This window comes from Bicyclus anynana, chromosome 14, assembly GCF_947172395.1.
Source record: "Bicyclus anynana chromosome 14, ilBicAnyn1.1, whole genome shotgun sequence".
Taxonomy (NCBI): Eukaryota; Metazoa; Arthropoda; class Insecta; order Lepidoptera; family Nymphalidae; genus Bicyclus; species Bicyclus anynana.
The window spans coordinates 4,727,453-4,752,128 of NC_069096.1; the positions used below are offsets into that span (position 1 = coordinate 4,727,453).

General features: G+C 36.3%; 2 protein-coding genes across 4 annotated transcripts in view; both read left to right on the plus strand.

The window, feature by feature from the left end:
* Positions 1–24,676, plus strand: part of LOC112050821 (glutathione hydrolase 1 proenzyme) — a 59,011-nt gene that overhangs the window by 13,156 nt on the left and 21,179 nt on the right. Inside the window, exons 1-2 of one of the 3 annotated variants that reach the window (XM_052885506.1) lie at positions 6,127–6,458; positions 15,192–15,413. In XM_052885506.1, the coding sequence (XP_052741466.1) occupies positions 6,343–6,458; positions 15,192–15,413 (338 nt within the window). In that variant the 5' untranslated portion in view covers positions 6,127–6,342. Of the gene's footprint in view, positions 1–6,126; positions 6,459–12,598; positions 12,952–15,191; positions 15,414–24,676 lie in introns of those variants that run through there. The other 2 variants (XM_052885505.1, XM_052885507.1) reach the window with 2 other exon arrangements.
* On the plus strand, positions 20,707–21,428 carry LOC112057189 (nuclear protein 1). The gene has a single exon (XM_024097678.2). The coding sequence runs from the start codon at positions 20,810–20,812 to the stop codon at positions 21,011–21,013; it is 204 nt and encodes a 67-aa protein (XP_023953446.1). The 5' UTR covers positions 20,707–20,809; the 3' UTR covers positions 21,014–21,428.

The following is a 24,676-nucleotide window of genomic DNA, read 5'->3' on the forward strand; positions in this document are numbered from 1 at the left end:
TTATGTTCTTTCTCGATTCTTATTGGATGGTGAGTGACTAGCATTACATTTACCTTCTTCAATGCTGCTTCAATGCGGATTGGCAGGTAGTTTACTATTCAATATTTTTAGGGCCTCACGAACCATCCACTTTTTATGATAGATCAACACATAGGTGAGCCGTGATATCCCAGTGGATCTGACCTCTGCCTTCGATTCGAAGGGATTCGAGTTCGGTCCGGGGCATGCACCTTTCAGTTATGTGTATTTTAAGAAATTAAATATCACGTGATAAAGGAAAAACATCGTAAGAAAACCTGTATATCTAAGAATTTTCACAATTTTCTACTTTAAGTCTGCCAATCCGCATTGGGCCAGCGTGGTGGACTACTAACCGATCACCTCTCATTCTGAGGAGACTCGTGCTTTAAAGTGAATATGGGTTGTTATTGACGAAACACATTATAGAGATATTTCTACAAACTCATCTACCTATACTAATATTATAAAGCTGAAGAGTTTGTTTGTTTGTTTGATTGAACGCGCTAATCTCAGGAACTACTGGTCCGATTTGAAATATTTTTTCAGTGTTAGATAGCCCATTTATCGAGGAAGGCTATAGGCTATATTATCCCCGTATTCCTACGGGAACGGGAACCACGCGGGTAAACCGCGTATCGCTTGAAGGTGCGGTACGTCTTTGCCAGTAGGGTGGTAACCAGCCACGGCCGAGGCCTCTCAACAGCCATACAATCAATTGGCCAAGCCGGGGATCGAACCCAGGGACTCGATCTTGTAAATCCACCGCGCATACCACCGTCAAAATTTAAATCGATTAAGTATTCTAATGCACTCGTAACTTAATTTATAATTTTAAGGTAAAAAATTTGCTTTAAATTAGGCATACTGGAATTAAATGAATTTTGATTTTGAATTTGCCCTCGAGACGCGTGACTATAAATTTATAGTCTGGCAAGTTCGTTGACAACACTCCCATGATATGCGGGCGACAGGGGGAAAGACTGTGCGGGTGTAAAATCGTGGGTGCGGGGAAGTGACGTGCATCACACACAGTCGTGGGTTTTTCATTCATCGCTACACGCCTCCCAGCCCGCGCGCAACATCGGGCGTGTTACGAACGAAGTTGCCAAGGTACCTACACTGACTATATACGGATTGCATTGAATTGCAACCGTGTAAAGTCGGAACAGGTTGCTAGTAAATAAAAACGGATTTTCCTTAGTACAGTAAAACAGGGTTCGCTAGTTGGTATTAAATTGTTTGCGATTCCTGATACATTTTTTTTTTTTTTTTTTCTGTCTGAGTAGGTGCCGATAGCTCCCTGCGGAACCACTACGGCGTCACCGGGGTCCTGATACAATTACGGATTAAATACAATGCTTTAAACAATAGATGATGGATCCTATTGTCTGTGTTCTACAAAATGTATTGAATTGGTTTATAATATTTTAACCGGAACCATGGGATATAACTTTTCATAATTCAAAATTATTGCGTGGTAGGTACCATAATTACCATATAAGTTAAGTTATACCGAATTTATCACGCGAATATTATAAAGAGTAAAGTATGTGTGTAAGTGTCTGTGTATGTGTGTGTAAACGTGTATGTTAGTCCCTCTTTTGCGCTGCGGCTGCTGAAGCGATTTGGCTGAAATTGTGAAGTGAAGGAAAAACATCGTGAGGAAACCTGCATACCAAAGAATTTTCTTAATTCTCTGCGTGTGTGAAGTCTGCCAATCCACATTGGGACAGCGTGGTGGACTATTAGCCTAATCCCTCTCATTCTGAGAGGAGACTCGAGCTAAGCAGTGAGCCGAATATGGGTTGATAATGATGAAAGGATATAGAGCTTCCACCCACCAAACTGCTCCAATGCGGATTGGTGTGCGGATTGTAGAGTAAATGCGTAATAGTTATTTGTATTTGTACCACAGTAGTAATAAGTTCATACTCTTGAATTTATTTTCACGGTCAACCGTGTCCTTACGTGTACGTAGCAACATAAATAGAATAATTTATAACCGACGATAGCGGCACGATATATCGTGTCGCATAACTATTATTATTTATTATTAATTAAATTTTTTGCGAAGATTTATTAATAAGACGTTTGAAAAATTATTTTAATCTTTAATTTAAATTTTTGACGGTCTCCGTGGCGCAGTGGTATGCGCGGTGGATTTATTTGGGTTCGATCGCCGGCTGGGCAGATTGAGATTTTCTTAATTTGTCCAGGTCTGGCTGGTGGGAGGCTTCGGCCGTGGCTAGTTACCACCCTACCGGCAAAGACATACCGCCAAGCAATTTAGCGTTCCGGTACGATACCGTGTAGAAACCGAAAGGGGTGTGGATTTTTTTCCTCCTCCTAACAAGTAAGCCCGCTTCCATCTTAGACTGCATCATCACTTACTATCAGCTAAGATTGTAGTCAAGGGCTAACTTGTAAAGAATAAAAAAAATCAATCAATTTCTTTAATTTTTAAATAAGTATAATCTTATAATACATATGATATAGAAAACGTGTGCGTCTCGGGACGCTTGTAAATTTAAGTGACTTAAACAGGTTAAAGTTGTCACTTCTGTCGTAAAACTGCGGTATGCGTAAAGGCAAGCCAGACAGAGTGGAGCCGTAAACCGTTTACGGTAAATGAACGGCTAACATAATTATCATAATAGCTATACAATTCATGCACACGTGGAATGGTGGCAAAAATACTGCATTTTATTATTGGACAGCCAGGCCGATCCTTTGCGCAAAAAATTAGTCAACCCTTCTATCAACAGTTAAGGAAATAAGCCGCGGTGAAACTTTCTAGAAACTATTTTTTTTGCACGTTGGCTCCATAGTCCAAATGACTCCACGACAAATATGTAATTCTCGACTTGTAATGTGATTATTTCTGTGCTCTCGGTCAGAGAGGCATACTTGTGTCAGTTGTTTCAGTTCTGCTGCGGCTCCCTGTCCTGATTCTGTCTTCGTTATGTGACACGAAGCCAATGTGTCAATACAAGTAGCGTCTCACATTTCCCAGGGTCAGCGTCAATCTGTTAAATCTCTTACCATAATCCAGACTTATTCTTATAAGAGTTTCGGAGTTCTCCACGGTCATAAAAAAATAAACAAACTATTCTCGAACTTTCACTATAATTTTAAAGAAGTTTAAAAAAAATGTTTAAAGCCAAGTCCAAACCTTGCGAGACTCAGCAAACAAAATGCACTAAGCTGTCGTGATGCGATACGATCTTTTTTACATTTAGTCGTTAAGTGTGAACTGCCCTGTTTCTCACATTACATAAGGATCTGGTTCTCTTTCACATGCCTACATACGAGGTGATATGATAATTGTACTAATAAAATACCATAACTTGGAACAATTTTAATTTTTTTCCTACTCACTATAAAGAGAGAAATTCGTCATAGTATTTGTTATCAAAAAGTAAGTAGCAGAGGTTTTTGTGACAACGCTCCATCAAGAATTTCCTACTTGCATACTTCTGCCTCGAAACAGCATTACTGCGTACCAGTCTGGAGGGCGTGGTTGTCGGTGTAATTAGAGACATGCAAGTCAAAATCTATGACCTATTTTTAACACTACTACATCTATGGAGTCCAGACAAACTTTCTTCTTGTATAAAATCACGAAAGTCTGGATATTACAGGCTCTCAACTATTACACAAGTGTCCACTTCACAATCATATTAATTGTTTACAATAAACAATGATACGATAAAGATGACAGAAGATAATATCATGCACCTTACTTCCGGATTGCACCTAATCCTACATAAGTTGTATCTCTCTCTGCAGTCGTTTCTTCATTTCAGAAGTTCGTGGTCTGGTAAGATCTCAACCTCGTGTGGGTACACGTTTTCCACCGGCTTCTGTTGGTGGCCATTTTTGTTAGCATGTAGAAATTCGTCTTTTAAACCTCTTTCAGCTGGTTAGCCTATCGCGATGGTGAGCGGACCCTCCATCCTTTCCCGTCATGCCAGTTCCTATCAACTTCTCTTAGCTGCAGTACGTTGTATACCTTAATTGATTTAAAACCTAGTAAAACCTTCGGCCTAACTCGCACATTGGCACTTAAGCAACTTCATCGCACATCACGCCCAATTAATTCAATATTTTTTAAGCCGCTCTGGTCTGTATTCTGCTGAGCATCCTTCATAAAGTCCTAATCTCGCACTTTGTGATTTTGTATCAGATAATGCGAGATTAGGACTTGGACTGATCTCAATGATAATAGATTAACTAATTGTGCAGCGTTATTCCAATGCCGATTACCGAATTCCAAGTGGTGTATGAAGAAGTCTTGAAAAAAATATTATTTATAAAAAAAATATAATTGGTTTCGCCGTCTAGAATAATGTATTTTAGCTAATAGACGTTTAGTCTCAAAACTTTCCTAGTGGCCTAGGTATATATATATATATATATATTATTAACACATGTTTGTTGATATAAAACATATTATTACTTACTAGAAAAATGTTGAATGTGCAAGTGGAAGGCCAAAGGAGAGATGGTTGGATTGTGTGAAAGAGGACATGTGTGTAAAAGGAGTGGATGATGAGTTGACGAGTAATAGAAACGAATGGAAAAGATTGACATATTTTTCCGACGCCACTTAAGTGGGATAAGGGTAAGGAGATGATGATAAAACATATTATTTTCTGTTTTACCTGTCTTTCCGGTTGGTGTGTGTATTGTTGAGCCACGCCTAACACTATCTTATTTATATCTTTTGTAGGATTATCGGAAAAAAGCATGTAGGCCGTAGGTCATCTATACGGCATGCAGCTTGCAACCTATACGGCATCATCACGGTGAGATCGTAGTCTTGTCATTGAATAAAAAAAAATGAAAAAATGTAACATTTAAAAATGCAATCAAACTTCGAAGGCACTGTCTATGGTCATTTCTATTTAAATTTAAAATCTACTTAGTCACCGATATTTCCAAATGACTTGCATTGATTCATAACATATTTGGAGTATTCTAATGTGTTTCTGTTTACTCAATTTATTACTTAGCATACTGTATCAAATTCTTATTAATGGTTATTCCATTACTAACGACTACAAAAAAAAATATGTATCTAATGTTTATTTGCCAATGACGCTTAGGGCTCGCGTACATTGTACAGAAACCGTCAACATTTTTTTTTCTTTTCATTTCAATAAATAGCTACCTTACGTTTTCAATAAATATGAGTAGATAGCTTATCTTACCTTTGCTAATCTATATTAAAATACAAATTAGTTTATTTTACTAGTTTACAAGCCACTTTTGAAACGTCAAGATTGTTTTGTGACTATCACCGGTTCGGTCACGGTACATCTTACCGAGAAGATTTATTGTATTTTACAAAGTTCCTTGATAGTTAGATAGTTAGATATTATCATATAAGTTGCAAGATGTACCTATTATATTACATCCGGCGATGTTTGACTTCCATAATCCATAAGAGGTGAGGTATAATTTCTTTTCCTGGTAACAGAAGGGCTGGTTCATTTTTTGCTCAAAAGATCAACCTGGATGTCCAGCGCGTAAATGCAGCCAGTATTCTGACCACCAGCATGATTTGTATAGTTTTTAGAATAAGTTAGATTAAGTAGTATTGTATATTAATAAATCAATGAAAAAATCTGTAAAATTGAGAAAGGAACTTTACCTATGAATTCTCTCTCCTCACAGTCTGATTTTTATTGTGTATGACCCTTTGAAAAACTAAATACATCTCTTCATGTAAATCACTGTGACAGATTTCTTGTAAAATCAAAAAATCAAAACTTTGATTGCACAAAAATTGCGGGCATAATCAATTATAATTAGAGCAATTTTCGATAAATATTGAAATGCAATAGCCGAAACTGATGACGAAATATCGAAACCGAGGACGAAATTCAAAACATTTCAAGCATAATTTGTAAGTACTTGGAGGTTTTTACGTAACAGCAAAGAGATGCAATTGCAATCTCCAACAATAATTTAATGCACAAGGGAAATAATCGATTTTCGAAAGCGTGCTTCCCTCAAGTAGTTATAAGTAATTACAAAAACCAGTCGTATCTAGTTAGTCAAGACGTCAATGACGTAGGACCATGACTTACCTTAACAGCCGTCATTTCATTCAACGAACAGTCTCGACAACTTACGTATGCGCGAGATTATATAGTTTAAAAGAATTGCAATAAACTTTGATGTATGAACGGGCCTTTGCCGCTGACGTCCGAGGTCGTTTGAGCAGATTTGTTGGCTTGTATACACCGCACTATAAAGCCGACTTCCTTTAGGGAAGGTTAGATGTTTGTCGCGCAGTGATTCAGTGTACCAGTGATGTGCGACCGGGAACTGTTGCCCGGGAGTTCGTTGAAAAAACCGGGAAGTGTCAACAGTGCCAAGAGGAGGAACCGTCATGTGTTGATAAGATTGCCGGACACGGATCGCAACAGGTTAGCACACTTACTCCACTAAGAAAGTGAGGTTAAAGTCATGCATTTGCTCGAAAAAAAGATTAATTTTAGGGGATGATGACTAGGTTTGAAAATTGATTTTTATGATACACTCGGGTAAATAAGGTCATTGTTTACTAATTTATATATAAAAAGCAAAGATTGTATGGATATTTGCAAAATAAATAAGATTATAAAATTACAATATCTATTAAAAATCTTTTATCGTAATTAGATGAAAATTCATACAGTTTTAGCTTCATTACATTAAATGTGACGTTTTTAATATATGAACTATAAACATAAACGCACAAATAACAAAGATATTGGTAATTTTGTTTGAACGTCCATACAAATCCAACGATCATTATGTACCTACGACGTCATTAGTTCGTACCATTTTGTATGGGGCATTTTTCAGGAATCCGCGGCAGCGCCTCAAATCTGACCCTTTAAATCCCTGTAGCTCCGAAAGTAATGATCGTAGATACTCTGTTATTTCTACAAAATTGCTTTACTATTAGCATACTCTTAATTTATATACAATTTTAAAAACTGTCATCATCCCTGCTGGTAATATTTATTACAATAAGCTTTTTTAATTACAAATAATATAATCAAATATGTAGCTCACCAGAGTGAGAATAATAAGTCTTAACTCGGAAGCTTTATCTTGTTCACTTTAGGAGTTCCTTTAACCAATTCCGACTCCATCGTAGCTCCATGATACAATATTATTATTACACTAGCTGACGCCGCGCGGTTTCACCCGCGTGGTTCCCATTCCCGTAGGAATACGGGGATAATATATAGCCTTCCTCGATAAATGGGCTATCTAACACTGAAAGAATTTTTCAAATCGGACCAGTAGTACCTGAGATTAGCGCGTTCAATCAAACAAACAAACATACAAACAAACAATCAAACTCTTCAGCTTTATAATATTAGTATAGATATAGATTGTCACCGATAATAAACATGTGCATACAATTTTAATACAATCAATCGTCAGTCAGTAGTCTTAATGTAGATTTAAATACAGGAAGAAAATTTTTTTAGTGCGGATATTTTTATATTTTGTTCATAAACAAAATTTAATGATCACGTATTTTTTCTTTTTTTTTTTAACTCAAAAATAACAAAATTATCGTTAGCTAAAGTTATTTACTTTTGAACAGAATTTTAGGGTCACTCTATTGTGCGTTTATTTTATTTTCGTTTGATACCTAAAGGACGTCACCAGATCACTTTTAAGCTGAATATATCTTGTTTAGTAATAATATGTACATTATTTTGTTATTTTAGAGACATAAATTAAAAAAAAAAATTACATAAAATGTATCGAACTGTTTGTAGATTTATATTCTATTAATGATACAGAACCACGAAAAAAAATATCCGCACTAAAGACCGAATCACCCTGTAGATTTAATACTTACCCAATACTTTCTTTACCCTTGAACTTTTTTCTTTACATCCGATTTTGTCTATTCGAAAAAGCGGGATGAAAATCGGTCCATTATCTTTCCAGTTTCTTTCCATTATCACATTTGTTGATATCGAATTTATTTCATAATTTCATATTTTTTACACATTTTATGCATAACCTGAAATAATTTGGAATAACTTAACATACTTGTACTTACATACAAAAAATTTAAAATCGCTTTCTAATATTTAATTACAAACGAAAAATTTGAGGAGAAAAGTTTGTTAAAGGACTTTCTACTTAATACCTACCCACACTTTTAAATTTGCATCTTGGTGGCATCTTAGAAAATATTTAAAATTTCAATCTATACTAATATTATAAAGAGGTAAAGTTTGTAAGTTTGTAAGTTTGTAACAATTTTTTGAAATGGGGTAATCTTCGGAACTACTGGACCGATTTTAAAAATTCTTTCACCAGTAGAATGCTACGTTATCGGGGAGTGCTATAGGCTATATTTTATATTTCTATCATATATAACTACTGAGATATCGCGGGTTTTCTCTTACAGGTCAGACCGAAAACTTACTTATTCGCATGCGCTGCCTCAACCATTGCGTATAACTGAAATAAATGTATGGAGGCTTTTTGAACCTTTAAAAGTTCTACAAAAAAGTCCGCGACACCATATATCTATCTTTTATATTTTAGCAGATATAGTACCTTTAGTACTTTAATAAATTATTTAAATTTTAAACTAAGGTTTACGTCATTATTTACACAACTAAACTTAAATCCTTATCAAAATAAATTATTTAATAATCACAAGGATATTATAGAGATAAGATTTGCCTTTTACAGTATGTTAATTAGTTATATAGTTTCGGAGATAATACAAAATTTCTGAAAGTCGCAATAATGCCGCTATATGACACCCCGCGGTTTCAATTACGTGGTTCCTGTTCCAGTGTGAATATGAGGACCAAACATAGCCTATGACACTCGCAAATAATGTAGCTTTCTATTGGTAAACGAATGTTCCAAATCGGTTCAGTAGATCCAGAGATTACCCCCGACAACCACACAAACTTTACCTCTTTATAGTATTAGCATAGAAGTCGCTTGGGAAATTATAGTCTTTTGGTCATTGCACCACGCACAAAAGGCTGGACCAATTTTGCTGAGGGTAGGGATAGGATAGAGGTAGGGAAGGGGTAGGATAGAGGTAGGGTAGGGGTAATTTAGGGAAAGTGTAGGGTAGGGTAGGGTAGGGTACGGATAAGGTAGGGGTAGTGTAGGGTAGGGGCAAGGTAGAGGTAGGGGAAGGATATGGAACGTATAGGGTAGGGGAGGAGTAGGATAGGGGTAGGGTAGGGGTAGGGTACGGGTAGGGTAGGGATAAGGTAGGGGTAGGGAAGGGTTAGGGTTAGCGGTAGGGTAGGAGTAAGGTAGGGTTAGGGTAGGGGTAGATTAGGGGTAGGGTAGGGTAGGGGTAGATTAGGGGTAGGGTAGGATAGGGTATGGATAGGTTACGGGTAGGGTTAGGGTAGGGTAAGGTGGGGCGAGGGAAGGGTTAGCGTTAGCGGTAGGGTAGAAGTAAGGTAGGGGTAGGGTAGGGTAGGGTAGGGTTGGGTAGGTTTACGAGCAGGGTAAGGTAGAAGTAGAGAAGTTTACATCAATTTTTACGCGGACGAAGTCGCGGGCGTCCGCTAGTATTATATATTTCAATAAGAAAAAACAGTACGGTAGGTATAAGATGAAAGATGATCAGACTTTATTAGCCTTATAAAAACTAATTATACCTATAAAAAATATTTATAAGTTGCCTCTATAATGTAAGTGAGTTGCTTATTGTCACTTACCAGCATGTGCGATCGCAGTTAAGCGCAATTCACCATTGAATAAAAAAAACTACTTATTTCAATATATGTTTACGTGTAACTTCGCTCGATAATATTTCCATTTTTTCAGTAATAAGCGGATCGAAATAGCGAATCTAACGATAACCCATTTAAAATGTCATTTCGTTCCGTAGTGTAACGTTTAATATATGTACTGGTACTGAAAACTTGAAAACTGTGCCATGTAACAAGTAGTCTACTATAGCATACCTATGTGCCTTATTTACTTGAGATCTTTACATATTATATTGTGAGTAACTTACTTTTAAGTTTATCCTACTACTATTATGAACGCGAAAGTATTTAAGGATGTTTGTTACTCTATAACGCCGCTACTAGTAAACCGATTTGGCTGAAATTTCGAATGAAAATACGATTTTACTCTGGATTAAAACATAGGCACATGGACTTTTCATCCCGGAATAATCATGGTTACCGCGGGATTTGTGATAAACTGAATTCCACGCGGAGGAAGTCGTGGGCATCCGCTAGTTTTACAAATAAAGCTTCACTAGATCTAAGGTCAAAGCCGGCCTCAACACCGAGAGGACATAGGTTCGATCTCCGCCCGTTTATTATTATTATTGTGGTACCCACTCCTGAGAGACTCTCTCTCTCTTCACCAGAGAGGAAGGCCTAATTTTTTTTTTAATAAAAATATTTGCAATATCTTTAAAATATGATAAATATTCCCATTTCCCTCCAACTAGTCGGAAAAAACTGTATTAGATAGTAGTAGCTTCAATATACCAGCAGGGCGGGTCTCGAACCGCCACCCTCGATGTTGAATCTACTCTCTGATATTTGAGCTATTGAGGCGTCAATGATATTGATGAAATAGTTCTACAAGTTCATGGATTTAATCACATGTTGTCTATCACTTTTACATTGTAAAATGGCCTCAGAGAAGCCATGAGATTAACAAACTCGTTCGCCTTTTGCTATAAACGTACAATTTACTAATGAAGACAAAGAAAGACCAACAACAAAGTCGATCAATACGTAACAAAATTATTAAAATCTATTTTAAGAGACCGCCTGAGGTCCAATTTCTACGGATCAACCTGTGAGCATCATAGGCAAAGATTACAGTGTATTATTGGAAACATTCTTCCTATTATGGGTCAAAGTTAAAAGGATAAATATTTTTTTTCGGTTATTTTTTCGTACTTACACGGTTTAGGTCTCTAAAAACATTATAATACAGACACACCATAAATAATTTAATTTACTATCCTGGAATCTTAAATCTAGGATGTAGATGGCGCTGCTTCATAAAGATTTCACATTCTTCTAAGATCCCATGGCATGATCATAGCCGAAACCCCTAGCCAAGTGGCACGTCGATTCTCTTTCTACAATCGCTAACGCTTCGAAAACTAGAAAGATGTATGAAATGAAATGTTAATCGTTTTTAAATAATTCTTGTTTTTTTAGAAAAACATTTAATTTAAAATTGAAATAATTTTATAATTTAATAAAATAAATTATAAAAAAATTAAATTTGATATTTTTTAATGACATTTGCTATCGACAGGTCACGAGATAAAGATCTGTCATTCCCATATTAGTTTAGTTTTCGAAGCGTTAGCGATCGTAGCTAAGAAGTTATTGTGTTTTCGTCTTTCAAAGAAATCTATCAGTTGGAAAAATTGTGTTACATACCAGTTGAGTTAATCCCGGTCATTATTAAAATTCTAGACTAGTTACGGGGCCCTTAGTCATGAGCTGGTTATTGCAACGCGGCACGGTCGAAACTCTAAGGGCCCCGACTTCGAAGTTGTATCACTTGAGGTTTGGCCGTGTTTTATAATAAATTAATATAAATAACACTAACGACAGTTTAAATTTTAAAATGTCTGATACTTCCTTAATGATTGCTACAGAAACAAATAATTACTATCAATCCATATTTGGCTCACTGTTGAGCACGAGTCTCCTCTCAGGATGAGAGAGGTGAGGCTAATAGTCCACCACTTTGGCTGATTGGCTTTTGATTTGGGATTGGCAGACTTCACACACAAAGATAATTAAGAAATATCGCAGGTATGCAGGTTTCCTCGCGATGTTTTTTCTTCACCGTTTGAAACACGTGATATTTAATTTATTTAAATGCACTAAACCTTTTAACTTACAAGTAGCACAAAAAAAAAATACATTATCATTATCATTATCACACAGCCTATTTTTATTTACGTGCTCTCCGAGGCTCGGATTAGTTTCCTTAATAGTTAAGTGGTACTTAAATTAATTTCCAAATACAATTTCAACAAATAGTTGCCTCGACTGGTGACAGAAGGGCTGGCTCATTTTTTGCGCAAAGGATCAGCCTGTCTGTCCATCGTGGAAATGCAGCCAGTATTCTTGCCACCATTCTACGAGGGCATGATTTGTATAGTTATTAGGATAAGTTAGCTTGAGTTGCTTATATTGTATTGTTTCTCAATAAAAAAAAATGAACGAAAATTGTGTGTGAAAAAATTGCTTAACATGGTATATCAAGGTCAAAAAAATTACTCGTTTAACAATATTGTTTTGCATGCCCCTGACAATAGTTTCATAGCTATATCTGAAAAAAAAATTGCTATGAAATATAGGAAGGCTCTTCTGTTTTTATTTTACGATAATTTTAGTTATCTTTTTATTTTATTTTTAAAATGTGAATTTCAAAAAGAATTTTATAGAATGTAACATTTTTGAACAACGCCATCTAACGCAAACGCGAGTAAACCTAGCTGTACTAAGTGTACAGGTACGAACAGCTGTTCTTCATATCGATTTTGCTAGCCCGCAACCAAATTCACTGCATACAACCACAACTTACGTTTTCTACGTATTTGACGTTCTACAGTGTTATTGTTACGTTATTCCAGTGCAAAATGTGTAAAAATACTTGCCAATACATTTAAAATTGCACCAATAGAGCGGTGTTTCGAACATGTGTATAGGTTATGTTGTTATTGCCAAGTTGAACTGTCAGAAACTGAAGTGATAAGAACAAAAACATGGACAATTCTTTGAGAAGCGGCCTACATAGGCGGCATTTTATAAGCAACCATGTGGATGACATTCCGATGGACACTATACGCTTGGTGTCTCCCATAAACAGGTTCGCCATATTGCAGGGCAATTTCAGCACTGATGAGAATGATTACCCGGAAAAGTGAGTAACAGATCCTATGCTTGTATGCCAATTCATTACATGATTCGACAATTAGAGCCATCTCAGTATAGATTAAGATAATTATAACGATTGTAATAGGTACCTACATAGGTGTTACGCCTACCTTAGAATTTAGAAAAACCCTTAAGTAGGTACCTTGAACTTGATCCTTCAAATAACGCTGCTCATTATTATCATTATCAACCCATATCCGGCTCACTGCTGAGCTCAAGTCTTCTCTCAGTTGGACAATAGTCCACCACGCTGGCCCAATGAAGATTGGCAGACTTCACACACGCACAGAATTAAGAGAATCCTCTGGTATGCAGGTTTCCTCACGATGTTTTCCTTCACCGTTTGAGACACGTAATACCTATTTAATTTCTTAAAAAGCACACAACTGAAAAATTGTGTGCATTTTTAGAAATTAAATATTTTAACGCTGCTCGTTGACTCTTCATTTTTGTAAAACCTTTAAAATTAAAATTATAATCTACGGCAAAGACAAACAGGCAGATTTGACTTCAAACGTGTTTAAGGAATTTTAACTGGTATAAATTATTTTATAGGTAGGTGCATAAGTACCTACCTTGATAAATATATGCAATTAACAACTCATGCGTTCTTTTTAAAATATTTTATTAGATTAAGGGGAAGTCCCTCAATAAATTAGAGGTTTATTAGAGGTCAAACACAAGCTTGTACAAAAAACTTAGTTCCTTATGAGATACATCTTGTCTTACTCTTTCTTTGAAGTATTAACGAATATCACCACTATTAAATTTAATAATAATTAAATGTGTTTAATGTTATCAAAATAACAAGCAATCAAAGTAAATCATGGACACGTCAGTTGAAAAGTTAAAGGCCATGGTTAAAGGTTTATTAGAGGTCAAACATAAGCGTACAGGAATTAAACCTAGGTAGTAGTACCTAATATTAGGTAGGTATATAGGCTTCAAATATAATATTGCACAACTAAGGCACGCTTGGAAATCTCTGAATTATAATTTCAAGTTTTTGATTTCTCATATTCTTTGCATTATTTTAATGAACTGGGCCGACACATTTAGTTTTTTTTAAAGAATATTTGCCATATCTTTTTAAATATGACCAATATTCCCATTCCCCTCCAGTTAGAAAGACTGTGTTAGGAGTGGGTACGACAATAGACCAACGGGGCGGGGATCGAACCGCCACCCCTCGGTGATGAGTCCGACCGCTCTTACCGTTGAGCTATTGAGGTTACAAATTGAGTTATTAAGATACTTAGCAATATTACCTACGTATGTGGTGACAGTATTGATATTTTGTTTGGTTTGGGATACCTACATAATACCTGCCACATAAACATAAATTCAAGCAATAACAAAATTGATATGCATAAATACATACGCAAACAAAAAATCACGAAAGTAGGCAATTTATAGGTAAAGTACTCAAGTAGACACACACAATTAGTATAAATAAAATTGCTATTAAACCGGCAATAATTGTGACAATTTCATATAGTTATCAAAATAAATTAATACTAAGTAAATTATTACAAACCTAACAGTAAGAACCCGAATGTATAAAAGTACAAGCATAAAAATCCAATTAAAAGATTGGTAGATAAAGCCTAAAGGAAGCACGAACGTAGAAATTACTGGAACAGCAAACGGCATATTTTAGCAGCGTTTGCTTGCTATTCGATACTAGATGGCGCTCTCAACCTGAATCATAGAATAATATTATTATTACAGACACCTGAGTAAACATGAATCGCTTGTATCTAACCTTTGACTAAAATGTCTTATTTTCCCTAACAATTAAATTAAAAAAAAAAGTCTCGTAAGTCTATAATATATGCCGCGGGCTTGCGGCTACCAATCCTGGGTTCATTAAAAAAAATTTCAGTAACTCAGAGTTTAGAAGTTCTAAATTGTATTATGTATACAATTTAGAACCCCCTACCTTGGCCTCGGAGAGCAAGTTAATGCATAAATGATCATATACATAGATGATACATGATATATACATATAATGGAATATCGGACGCATCGCATCAAACGGGTTTACAATTTTACGGTAAATAAAAAACTGAAAAGTTGGATTTGCATTCCCGGTTCCGGATTCGTACCTACGATCTTGGACTCGAAGGCAAAAGTCATATCCACAAGGCTATAACCTCCACTCGTACTCGTAAATAAGCATACCTACGATGAATATGTTCTTAACCTATGTTTCATTTGTTTCAGGCCCTACAAATTGAGGACTAAAGTAATAATATCGGTACTAGTCATTTTAGTATTGGTATCAGCGTTAAGCGGGTACCTGATAGGCAAAGCGGACTACAACGCGTGGAGACTCGCTGAGCCAGCGGATCCGGTGCATCCTCTGCCGCCGTCTCCATCATGGTTGCATGTGTTCAAGAGAGCAGCTGTGTGCACAGATGCGCCTCACTGCTCGGAGATAGGAAGGTTTGTTTCTCTCTCTCTCTCTCTGTCTCTTTCTCTCTCTCCAGCCGGTCCCTCATGACTGAGGATCGTGACCACTATGGCGAGTCATCTTTTGGTATACAATGCTCTTCCATCGAGTACGGTTGCTGGCCATTTGGACGGCACTGTAAAAGGTGCGGGCTCCTGTTTCCTTGAGAAGATCCAACCATCGGGTTGGAGATCTACCTCGTGGCCGTTTGCCTTCCACATTTCCCACCACAATAATTTTCTCCAAGTTTTCGTTACAGCGTGTGATATGTCCAAAATAACTGGGCAAGGTTTGTTTGCTTGCGATTTTTACGCACCTACCTAGGTACTAAATAGGGGAATGCTAATATTCATTATCAATCCATATTCGGTTCACTGCTGAGCGCGAGTCTCCTCTCAGAATGAGAGGGGTAAGATCAATAGTCCACCATGCTGGCCCAACTGGCAAATTTAAACACGTAGAGAAATATGAAAATTCTCCGGTACATAAGCAGGTTTCCTTACGATGTTTTTCTTCACCGTTTGAGACACGAGATATTTAATTTCTTAAAATACACATAACTGAAAAGTTAGAGGTGTATTCGAATTTATGTCCTCCGAATAGAAGGCAGAGATAATAAATCCACTATCACGGCTCTCATACTTATTAATATTAATATGTAATAGAGGTAAAGTTTGTGTTGTGGTATCTGCGAGTACTGAACCGATTTTGAAAATTATTTGACCACTAGAAAGGGACGTTTTATGTGAATGTCAGACTGTATTTTTTTCCCGTATTCTCGCGGGAACGGGAACGGGAACTAGTTGAACGGCTAATTCATTTATTCTAATTTAAAATCAATGAAGTGCGTTCTATTGGCCGACTTCGATTAATAGGTGGAAAATTAATCTGCATGAAATAGTAAGACGATAAAGATTATCGTTTATTACCTAACTATTTACGGCAGACCTAAATATTCTATTTTATGTAAACTGTGTATACTGTTGCCAAGATTTTTTATTTTATTGAAAGGCATGTGTTTCGCCACCTTACCACTGAACGACTTATGTCTTTGACGTAGGTAGCTGTATATCCTCAGACCAATTATAGAGGGACCAGTATCGCACCCAAATTCACGTCATTTTCTGAGGAAAACGAGTTTTATTTGGTATATATCTTATACTGAACTAGAAGTTCTTGCTCGTTTCTTACATCATTCAAGTACACAAAAATTATTTATTTAGGTATTTTTACGCAGCTCTTTAGCTGACGAACACGATAACAACTACGAAACATCGATATAGGGACAGTTTTTATAATTGCATTAGATCGTTGATCATATATTTTGTCAGAAAAGTAACGTCCAGCGAGGCATGTCCTATACAATAATTCTAAAATAGATCTAAGCTGTATATGGCATCCTTGCATCTAAACAAATAGATCGAATAAGCATATTGGTTTGAAAATTTACGTGACAAAAAAGTTTTTATCTGCCAGTACCTATTTGATAAAGATTCGATAATCCAATTCGTTAAATAGGTAGGTCTATCTATGCCTTTTCTAGTTCGGATGGAAATAATTTCTGATATAACAATTGTTATATACCTACTAGACATAACCTGTTATTATTGTGATTAGGTAGGTACCTATTAAATCTAATCTAATCGCTAATCGCGGTAGGTAGGCTAGGTACATACGATAAAAAGGGTTTACGATTATCTATATTTAACAGCTCTGATTCGCAAACTAAGAGTTTTAAATATACCTATCAAAATGTTATATGGGACACAGAAGCCAAATATAAACGCAAAGTTATGATAGATTCCTCATCTATTTGTTAGTGGTTGTACCATTATAGTGTGGTAATGGTCATGGTGGTCATGGTCATGGTGTTGTTGCTGTCTGTTTTGCAAATTCTTTAAACCAATGCAAACTATAGAAGAGGCGAAGATGTTTCTAGAAGTCGGAAACTTGGAATTAAAGTTACAAGGGTTTCAAACGGACCTAGTACTTGTACATAATATGTACTTATTTTGTGCCTTGGTTTTATGCAGAATTGCCATCATCATCACTTTATTGCCATCATCATATTGTGATGTTCCTGTCACTAACACTAAAAACGTTGTATACCTGCTCTGAAAAAATACTAATTTCTAAATAGATAAGTAATAATTAAAAAAATAAATAATAATCAATACTTCAATACTAATATTCTAAAGAGGTAGTTCTCACAAACTCACCTACTTTTTGAGCTTTGACAGTGTCTTTAGCTTTGAGGTTTGTTTTTGATATGGGAACTACACGGCTGAATCCTTCTATGAATAAGAACGAAATAAAACGACCAACTCCTCTCACATAAAAACAGCAGCCGAAGTAAATTTTAAAATGGAGCGAGATCCAATTATGGCGCCTCACCTGTTTGCCCCTAATAATATGGGGATACATATACCAAACTATTAGTGTAAAGTAAGAATGGAACGCGAAGATCTCGACCATACTCTGGGGTGACCAATTGAAAATCAGGCGCAGTGCCGTCTACGGTTGACTAGGATTATTATTTATTTTCTCTATGATTTGGCGCCTGGAGCGACTGCTCCGTACGCCGTATGGACGGGCCAGCCCTGCATAAAAACATACATCAATAGAGGACGACGATGATGATGATTGTACCAATAATTTTTCTCGAAGCGACATTTGCGACGTATATCGTCGCTCGGCGAAAGTGTGGAGGTACCTACCTACTGTATCATAATGTTTCAAGAACTGGTTATTGAATTTCAATCGCGTAATCTCAGTTTTTATGACACTGTAGACCGTATCTATTGTGTGAGTCACTTTGATTTAGGAATTATTTTTCTCAGTATCCATATATTTCATGATGCGTGACGCAGCAACAATTATTATGGTTTGGTATTTAATTATTATTGCGCAAATGAACATTTCGCAATAGGAGACAAAATTATGCTATATTCATTTGTGAAACAGTTAAATGAAAATGAAGTAAAAAGGTATTGAGTAAGCAAATAATTAACATGATTATTTGTAACTTTTATATTTTAACCGACTTCCAAAAAGGAGGAGGTTCTACGTTCGGCTGTATGTATGTTATTTTTTTTTTGGGTAAGGTTTAACCTATTTTCTGCTAAACCGCCCTAAAATTCATGTCGTTTCTGCGGTTGTGAAAAAGCAACAGACAGACTTGCATTTACGAATATTAATACTTACTCTATGTTAGCCATTATCCATCTAATAACTAGACCTTGACATCATGCAGATCGCTACCAGCACCCGATCAATTTAATCGGATGTCTTGCTGTTAGCGCTGCCTTCCTATTGTTAAATGGTGATAAGCTAAAAAAAAAACCTGGCTGAGTGGGATCTTCTCGGAGGCGCTTTGGAACCCTCGAAAATTTAATTTTAAATTTTCTACTAATTATTATCACCATACTATTCGAAAGGTCAGGTAAACTAATTGAAAGAAATGAATATTGACTTGACTTGACTTGAAACTCATGAACTTATGGATGGTCAGTGGCTGACACTTGGCTGACATTATGTAGTTAAGTAGATACCTACTAATTCGTAAATGTATGGATAACTACAAATATGTACCTAATTAGGTACTTTAACTTAAATATTCAGCTGTATACCCAAGATACAGTTATTCAATTAAGTTCAGGTTGCCTGTTATAAATTATTATGCATGTAGGAGTAGGTTGATGATTTTTTTTTAATTCAAAAAACGAGTTTAAAAGCTAAGATCTAGGTAGGTACATATTTTTTTAGGGTTTATCTAGGGTTGTGGTTTTTTTCATTACCTAACACAGGTCCAGGTACTGAAAATAAGGGTTTCAGATTGATTAAGATTTGTGTGAGTAATTGTACTATGACGATGATTTTTGAAAATGAAAGACTTAATTTTTTATCTTCGTTATTATTTCTACAACCGCCACATAAATCTGTGAAGGATTACAAAAAAGAGGTTCTGTATTCGATCTGTGTGTATGTAGGTGTGTGTGTCATCAACCCATATTCGGCTCACTGCTGAGCTCGAGTCTCCTCTCAGAATGAGAGAGGCAAGGCCAATAGTCCACCACGCTGGCCCAATGCGGATTGGCAGACTTCACACACGCAGAGAATTAAGATAATTCTCTGGTATGCAGGTTTCCTCACGATGTTTTCCTTCACCGATTGAGACACGTGATATTTAATTTCGGCAATATTCTTAAAAATGCCTATTTTATATTAAAAAAGGTAAGAGGCCTATAGCCGTGGACGTCCATCGGCTGATAATTATGATGATGATTATAAAACTGTTTCAAATAATTATTTACGCTAGAATTTAATGATTTCATTTAAAACCTTTAAAACTTATAAGTAGGTAATAGGTATGCAGAACGAATATCGAATTATACGAATACAAAACATTGTGTTATCGTTGCTTGATGTTTTTGCCTTTGTTATGGCTTCAGTTTAACGCACACATACGCAGACAAATATAACTCACATTGACAATATCAGCAATGTTGCTACAATAATAAATATTGCCAATTTGCTGGTAAAACGAATACCAACAACTATTAGTATTAATTTCAACAAATAAAGAAAAGTAGCACATGCTTTAGCTAACACATTTTTTCCGTACCTTACATTTTAGTATTCCATGTAATAATTAGGTGAGTAAAAAAAATTATATACATACATACAGAATATTCTAGTACATTACATAGGCATATATATATTCTACCAAATAAACGGACAAATAAACACGAGTTTTTTCTATACCTACATTTAATATTCTGAACATAACCTTTAAAGAAAAGAACCATAAATTAATAAGCTGATATGTATTCAAGCCGAAAAAGTATCTATACTTTTACGGTTTAAATACTATAACCAAAAATGTAGGGCAACCCTGCGACAGAAAAGTCTCGAAATTATTAGGAATACAACTATGTTATTCAATAATATAGTGGGGAACATTCTCAATAATACGTGACCTTCTTTTGATAGATAAACAAGTAGGTTTGTTTAAGATTAATACCTAATAATATTTAGTTAGGTAGGGTAAAATATGTGTCCGTATTACGTTGGCGATAAACAGTAGTTTTACTATTTTACAACGGCATCCCAAACCGGCTTACTCACACAAAGAACGTTCTGTATACAAACAAACATCCTTCATAACCGGGTCGAAGCCGCAGCTCCGACGGCGGCGGCCAACCAATCGCAACTCGAGAATTTTATCGACGCGCATGCGGTCACTGACGTGTCTCGAGACGGCTCTATATATACGGACCGTAGAACGTGGAGCGAAACATTTTGTGAAACAAAATACAACAGTGACCGCAGTCACCGCGAATAAGCAACGAGTTTTTTCTCAGTGAATTCATTAAATCTAGTCAGAAATATGTCTGAGGCTTTCTTTGACGAGTACGATTACTACAACTTCGAGCACGACAAGCACATTTTCTCCAGTCACAGCGGCAAACAGCGCACGAAGAAGGAGGTCAGTGAACACACCAACCACTTCGACCCGTCCGGACATTCGAGAAAGATCGTTAAGAAGTTGGCGAACACAGAGAACAATAAAAAGGTCGTGAGTAAGAATTAGATGCTCTTTTGAATTTGAAACGACTATGGCTTGTGAATGGGACGCTGATTTAATGCCGAGCGAACGGAGGATATTATGGCGTATACCCGAAGAACGCACGGGTCGCTCGCCGATGAGATCAGTGGAACAGCCGAAGCGGTTTTTGCTAACGCAAGGCTTCTACTACGGACACTACAATGGAAGAATGAGGTGGCGGAGCGCGCTTCGTAACCGCACCGGTGCACACCGATGAGAATCTATTTTCAACCAACACCGTTCCAATGACTTGATCTCAACTCTCTGGGCTTGTTATAGAGCTCGAACCACTGTGTTACTAATTCCTAGGTAGATTATATTACGTTATTGTATCATTTCGGGGTACTCAAATGACTGTAATTAATTTAATTTAAGGTGAATAAATGTTATTTAATTTAAACGTGTTGTATTGTTTTATTTTTTGTGTTGGTTTTCCGAGGTTATTAGGCAGCGCTTAGTCACCTACGCGCGATCATTTTGATCGTAGTTTGTTGTTTATACACAAAAACGACCTTGAGTCGAGGCAGACTGCGACTTACCGACTCACAGGTCGTGTGACCTTGTTCGCTATTTTATGTCGTACCTACCTATTTATCAGTTTAATACTTACTCCCACATTCAAAAGTATTTCTAGAATGTTTTAATAACTATAGAACTTATCTTAATTCATAATAACAAGTGTTTTACATTGAAAGTAATTATAGAGGAAAAGATATTCTTTCAGTAATCTTGTTGCATACATAGAACTCAGTTGCAATATTAATAAACTTCAAATTATAACGTATAGACCTGTGACGATCGCGAATGATCAAATCTCCGGTACCCGATCACTACCTACTTGTGCGTGAGTGATTGGGTAATGTATATAAATTGGACTTACTATTATCAAAATAAGTACTTTGTTATTTATAATAATATAATGAATAAGTTTTTAATCCCCTTTTAGTAGAAGTACCGCCAAGACGAAGTAATTTAGCGTTCCAATTCGCCGCATAAGCTACGTCAATCATGGTTGATATGAGTTTAACAGCCATAATAAATTAATATTAACACGCTCCCATGCTTGAAGGTACCGTTACTCTACTAAGTAACATTGTAGCATAATCGACAGCCTGATGTAAATTACACAAAAAACACGTTACATTTGTATGAACACTTTTCAAAAGTTAAAAGAGGTTATAATATTATTGTTGACTGTTTTATAAACAATTCAATTTATGATTTATAATTTAATTGAGTAAGGAAAGGAAAAATATTTTACAGTGTCTCTTTCTTGTTCAATTTGTATTTTTTTTCAATTGTCATGTGTACAATGGATAATCATATCAGCCGATGGACGTCCAGATGGAGCTATGTTAGGAGTATTTCTGCGTAATCGAATCAGAAATTAGGAGATCCACAGAAGAACCAAAGTCACCGACATAGCTCAACGAGTTGCGAAGCTGAAGTGGCAATGGGTGGGGCACATAATTCGAAGAGCCGATGGACGTTGGAGTCCCGAAGTGCTGGAATGGCGACTCCGCACTAGAACTTGTCCTAAACTTAAAACATTGAGGGTTTTTATTTAAAACTCAATGCAAATCATAACATACCTATGAATCTATTGAGTTGTCGCAGAATATATCCATAATGGCAATAAAGATACAACTGATAAATTATAATTCCTATTTATAATTAGCATCACTGTTATGTAGATATAACTACCAAGTTAAATACTGTCTTGCACAACAATATTAGTATAAATAATATCGTTGGTCTTACATCTATTTTTGATCCGTTAGTCTTCTTAGGTATATCGTATTAGATATATTGCGTTGGTACCGTCACGTACCGTCATTATCTAACCAATTAAAAATATAGATACATGTTCTATTAACATTACTATCACACGATTAATTACATAACTGACCTTTAAAACTTGTTTCAAAGAACTGCGTAAATAGGTGTCACTAAGTTATTTTTTCTTTAAAATAAATAGGCAGGTAGGCGTTATAAATACATTGTTTTGTATAATATTTTATTCATTAGATTTAGAGTCGAGTTTTATGAATGCAAATATACGCTAAAGCGTATTAGTTTTACGAAGTTTTATTCCTTTTGTCTTTGTTTTTATCATATTATGTTGACGTTTCACTGATGACGAATTTATAATTTAATAATATTTAATAACCTGATTCATTATTTAATTTATTAAAGAAAATTGTACCTATTTTTTTTAAACTGTAATGGTAACCCTACTTTCTTTGAACCCTATAATAGTGTTTTACAAAGGGTTGCCACAGAGCTAATAATGGCGACTGAAGACATGATTTCTCATAATATTGCTTGAAGTTGAACGGTTGAGGTCTGGACTCTCGAAGCCTGCTGCCTCTAAAAGACACATTACAAAGCACAAGGCTCATTGGCATTGAATCTATAAAAAGTGCGGAAAGGTAATACCACAAAATATATTTCGTGGAGTGCGTTCAGGAATTGCTTGGTCTTGTGCCACCTTCACTGTTCTGCCACAGGACTGCTATGCATCGCGGAGATCAGCACCGCTACGTCGTCGATAATCCTAGGACGCGTACGTTTATTTCCTCCTTCCATAAACGCACTGCAAAGACTGTGATGCTCTTCCAGCATCCGTTTTCCCCACCACCTTCAATATGGGTATCTACAAGTCAAGAAAGAATAGGCATCTTCTAGGCAAACGTGTTCCGCCATAGGCTGCAATGGTGCATCATCGCTTACCATCGGGCGTGATTGCAGCGTAGCGCTTGCTTATACATAAAACGTGGGTCATCAATGCCGTCTACTACATTAGACTATATACCAGAAGTATGCTACGAGTAACTAATCTACTCCTACTGGTATTTGCTAGCGTGTGCCTGCTGAGATAGCAAAATACAGACAGAGGTACGCTCGCTAATTCGCTTACCAATGCCTATTACAAATATGATTGTTTTGTCAGAAAAGAAAACAGACTACCTTTCATCCAGAAAAAGTGATGTTCTTTAGGGATAAGCAAAAACGACGACACGAGGGCCGAGTTGCGGGCAATAGCTAGTTATAAAATATCATGGTATGGGTATAAATATATTTAGAGACATACCTAACTAAACCAGCTAACAAGCTTGGCCGCGTGAGGGAACTGCACGTGATGCCTTGACGTTGATTTAAAAATACACTCCGCTTATGTTGTTATGAAGATTAACTATTTAGGGCTCCCGCACACGGGCCACCGACCACAACCACAAAACGCCGCTACCGGCATATTTTGTGTAATTTTCATACATTTTATATAGACTCGCCGCACATGGTTGACGCCGGTGGCCGCGATACCATACGCTACAATCGTCGCTGCTCGCTTCTTGTGGCCCCTCAGACCAATTATAGAAGGACCTGTATCACACTCATAGTCACGAACAAAATTGTCTGTCATTTTCTGAGGAAAACGAGCTTAGATTTGGTATATATCTTATACTAAACTATAAGTTTTTGCCCGTTTTTTACACAATTCAATTACACAAAAAGGTTTTTTTACGAAGCTCTTTAACGGACGAACACGATTACAACTATTTAACATCGATTCTAAAGAGACAGTTTTTATAATCGCATTAGATCATTGATCGTATACTTTGACAGAAAAGTAACGTCTAGCGAGGC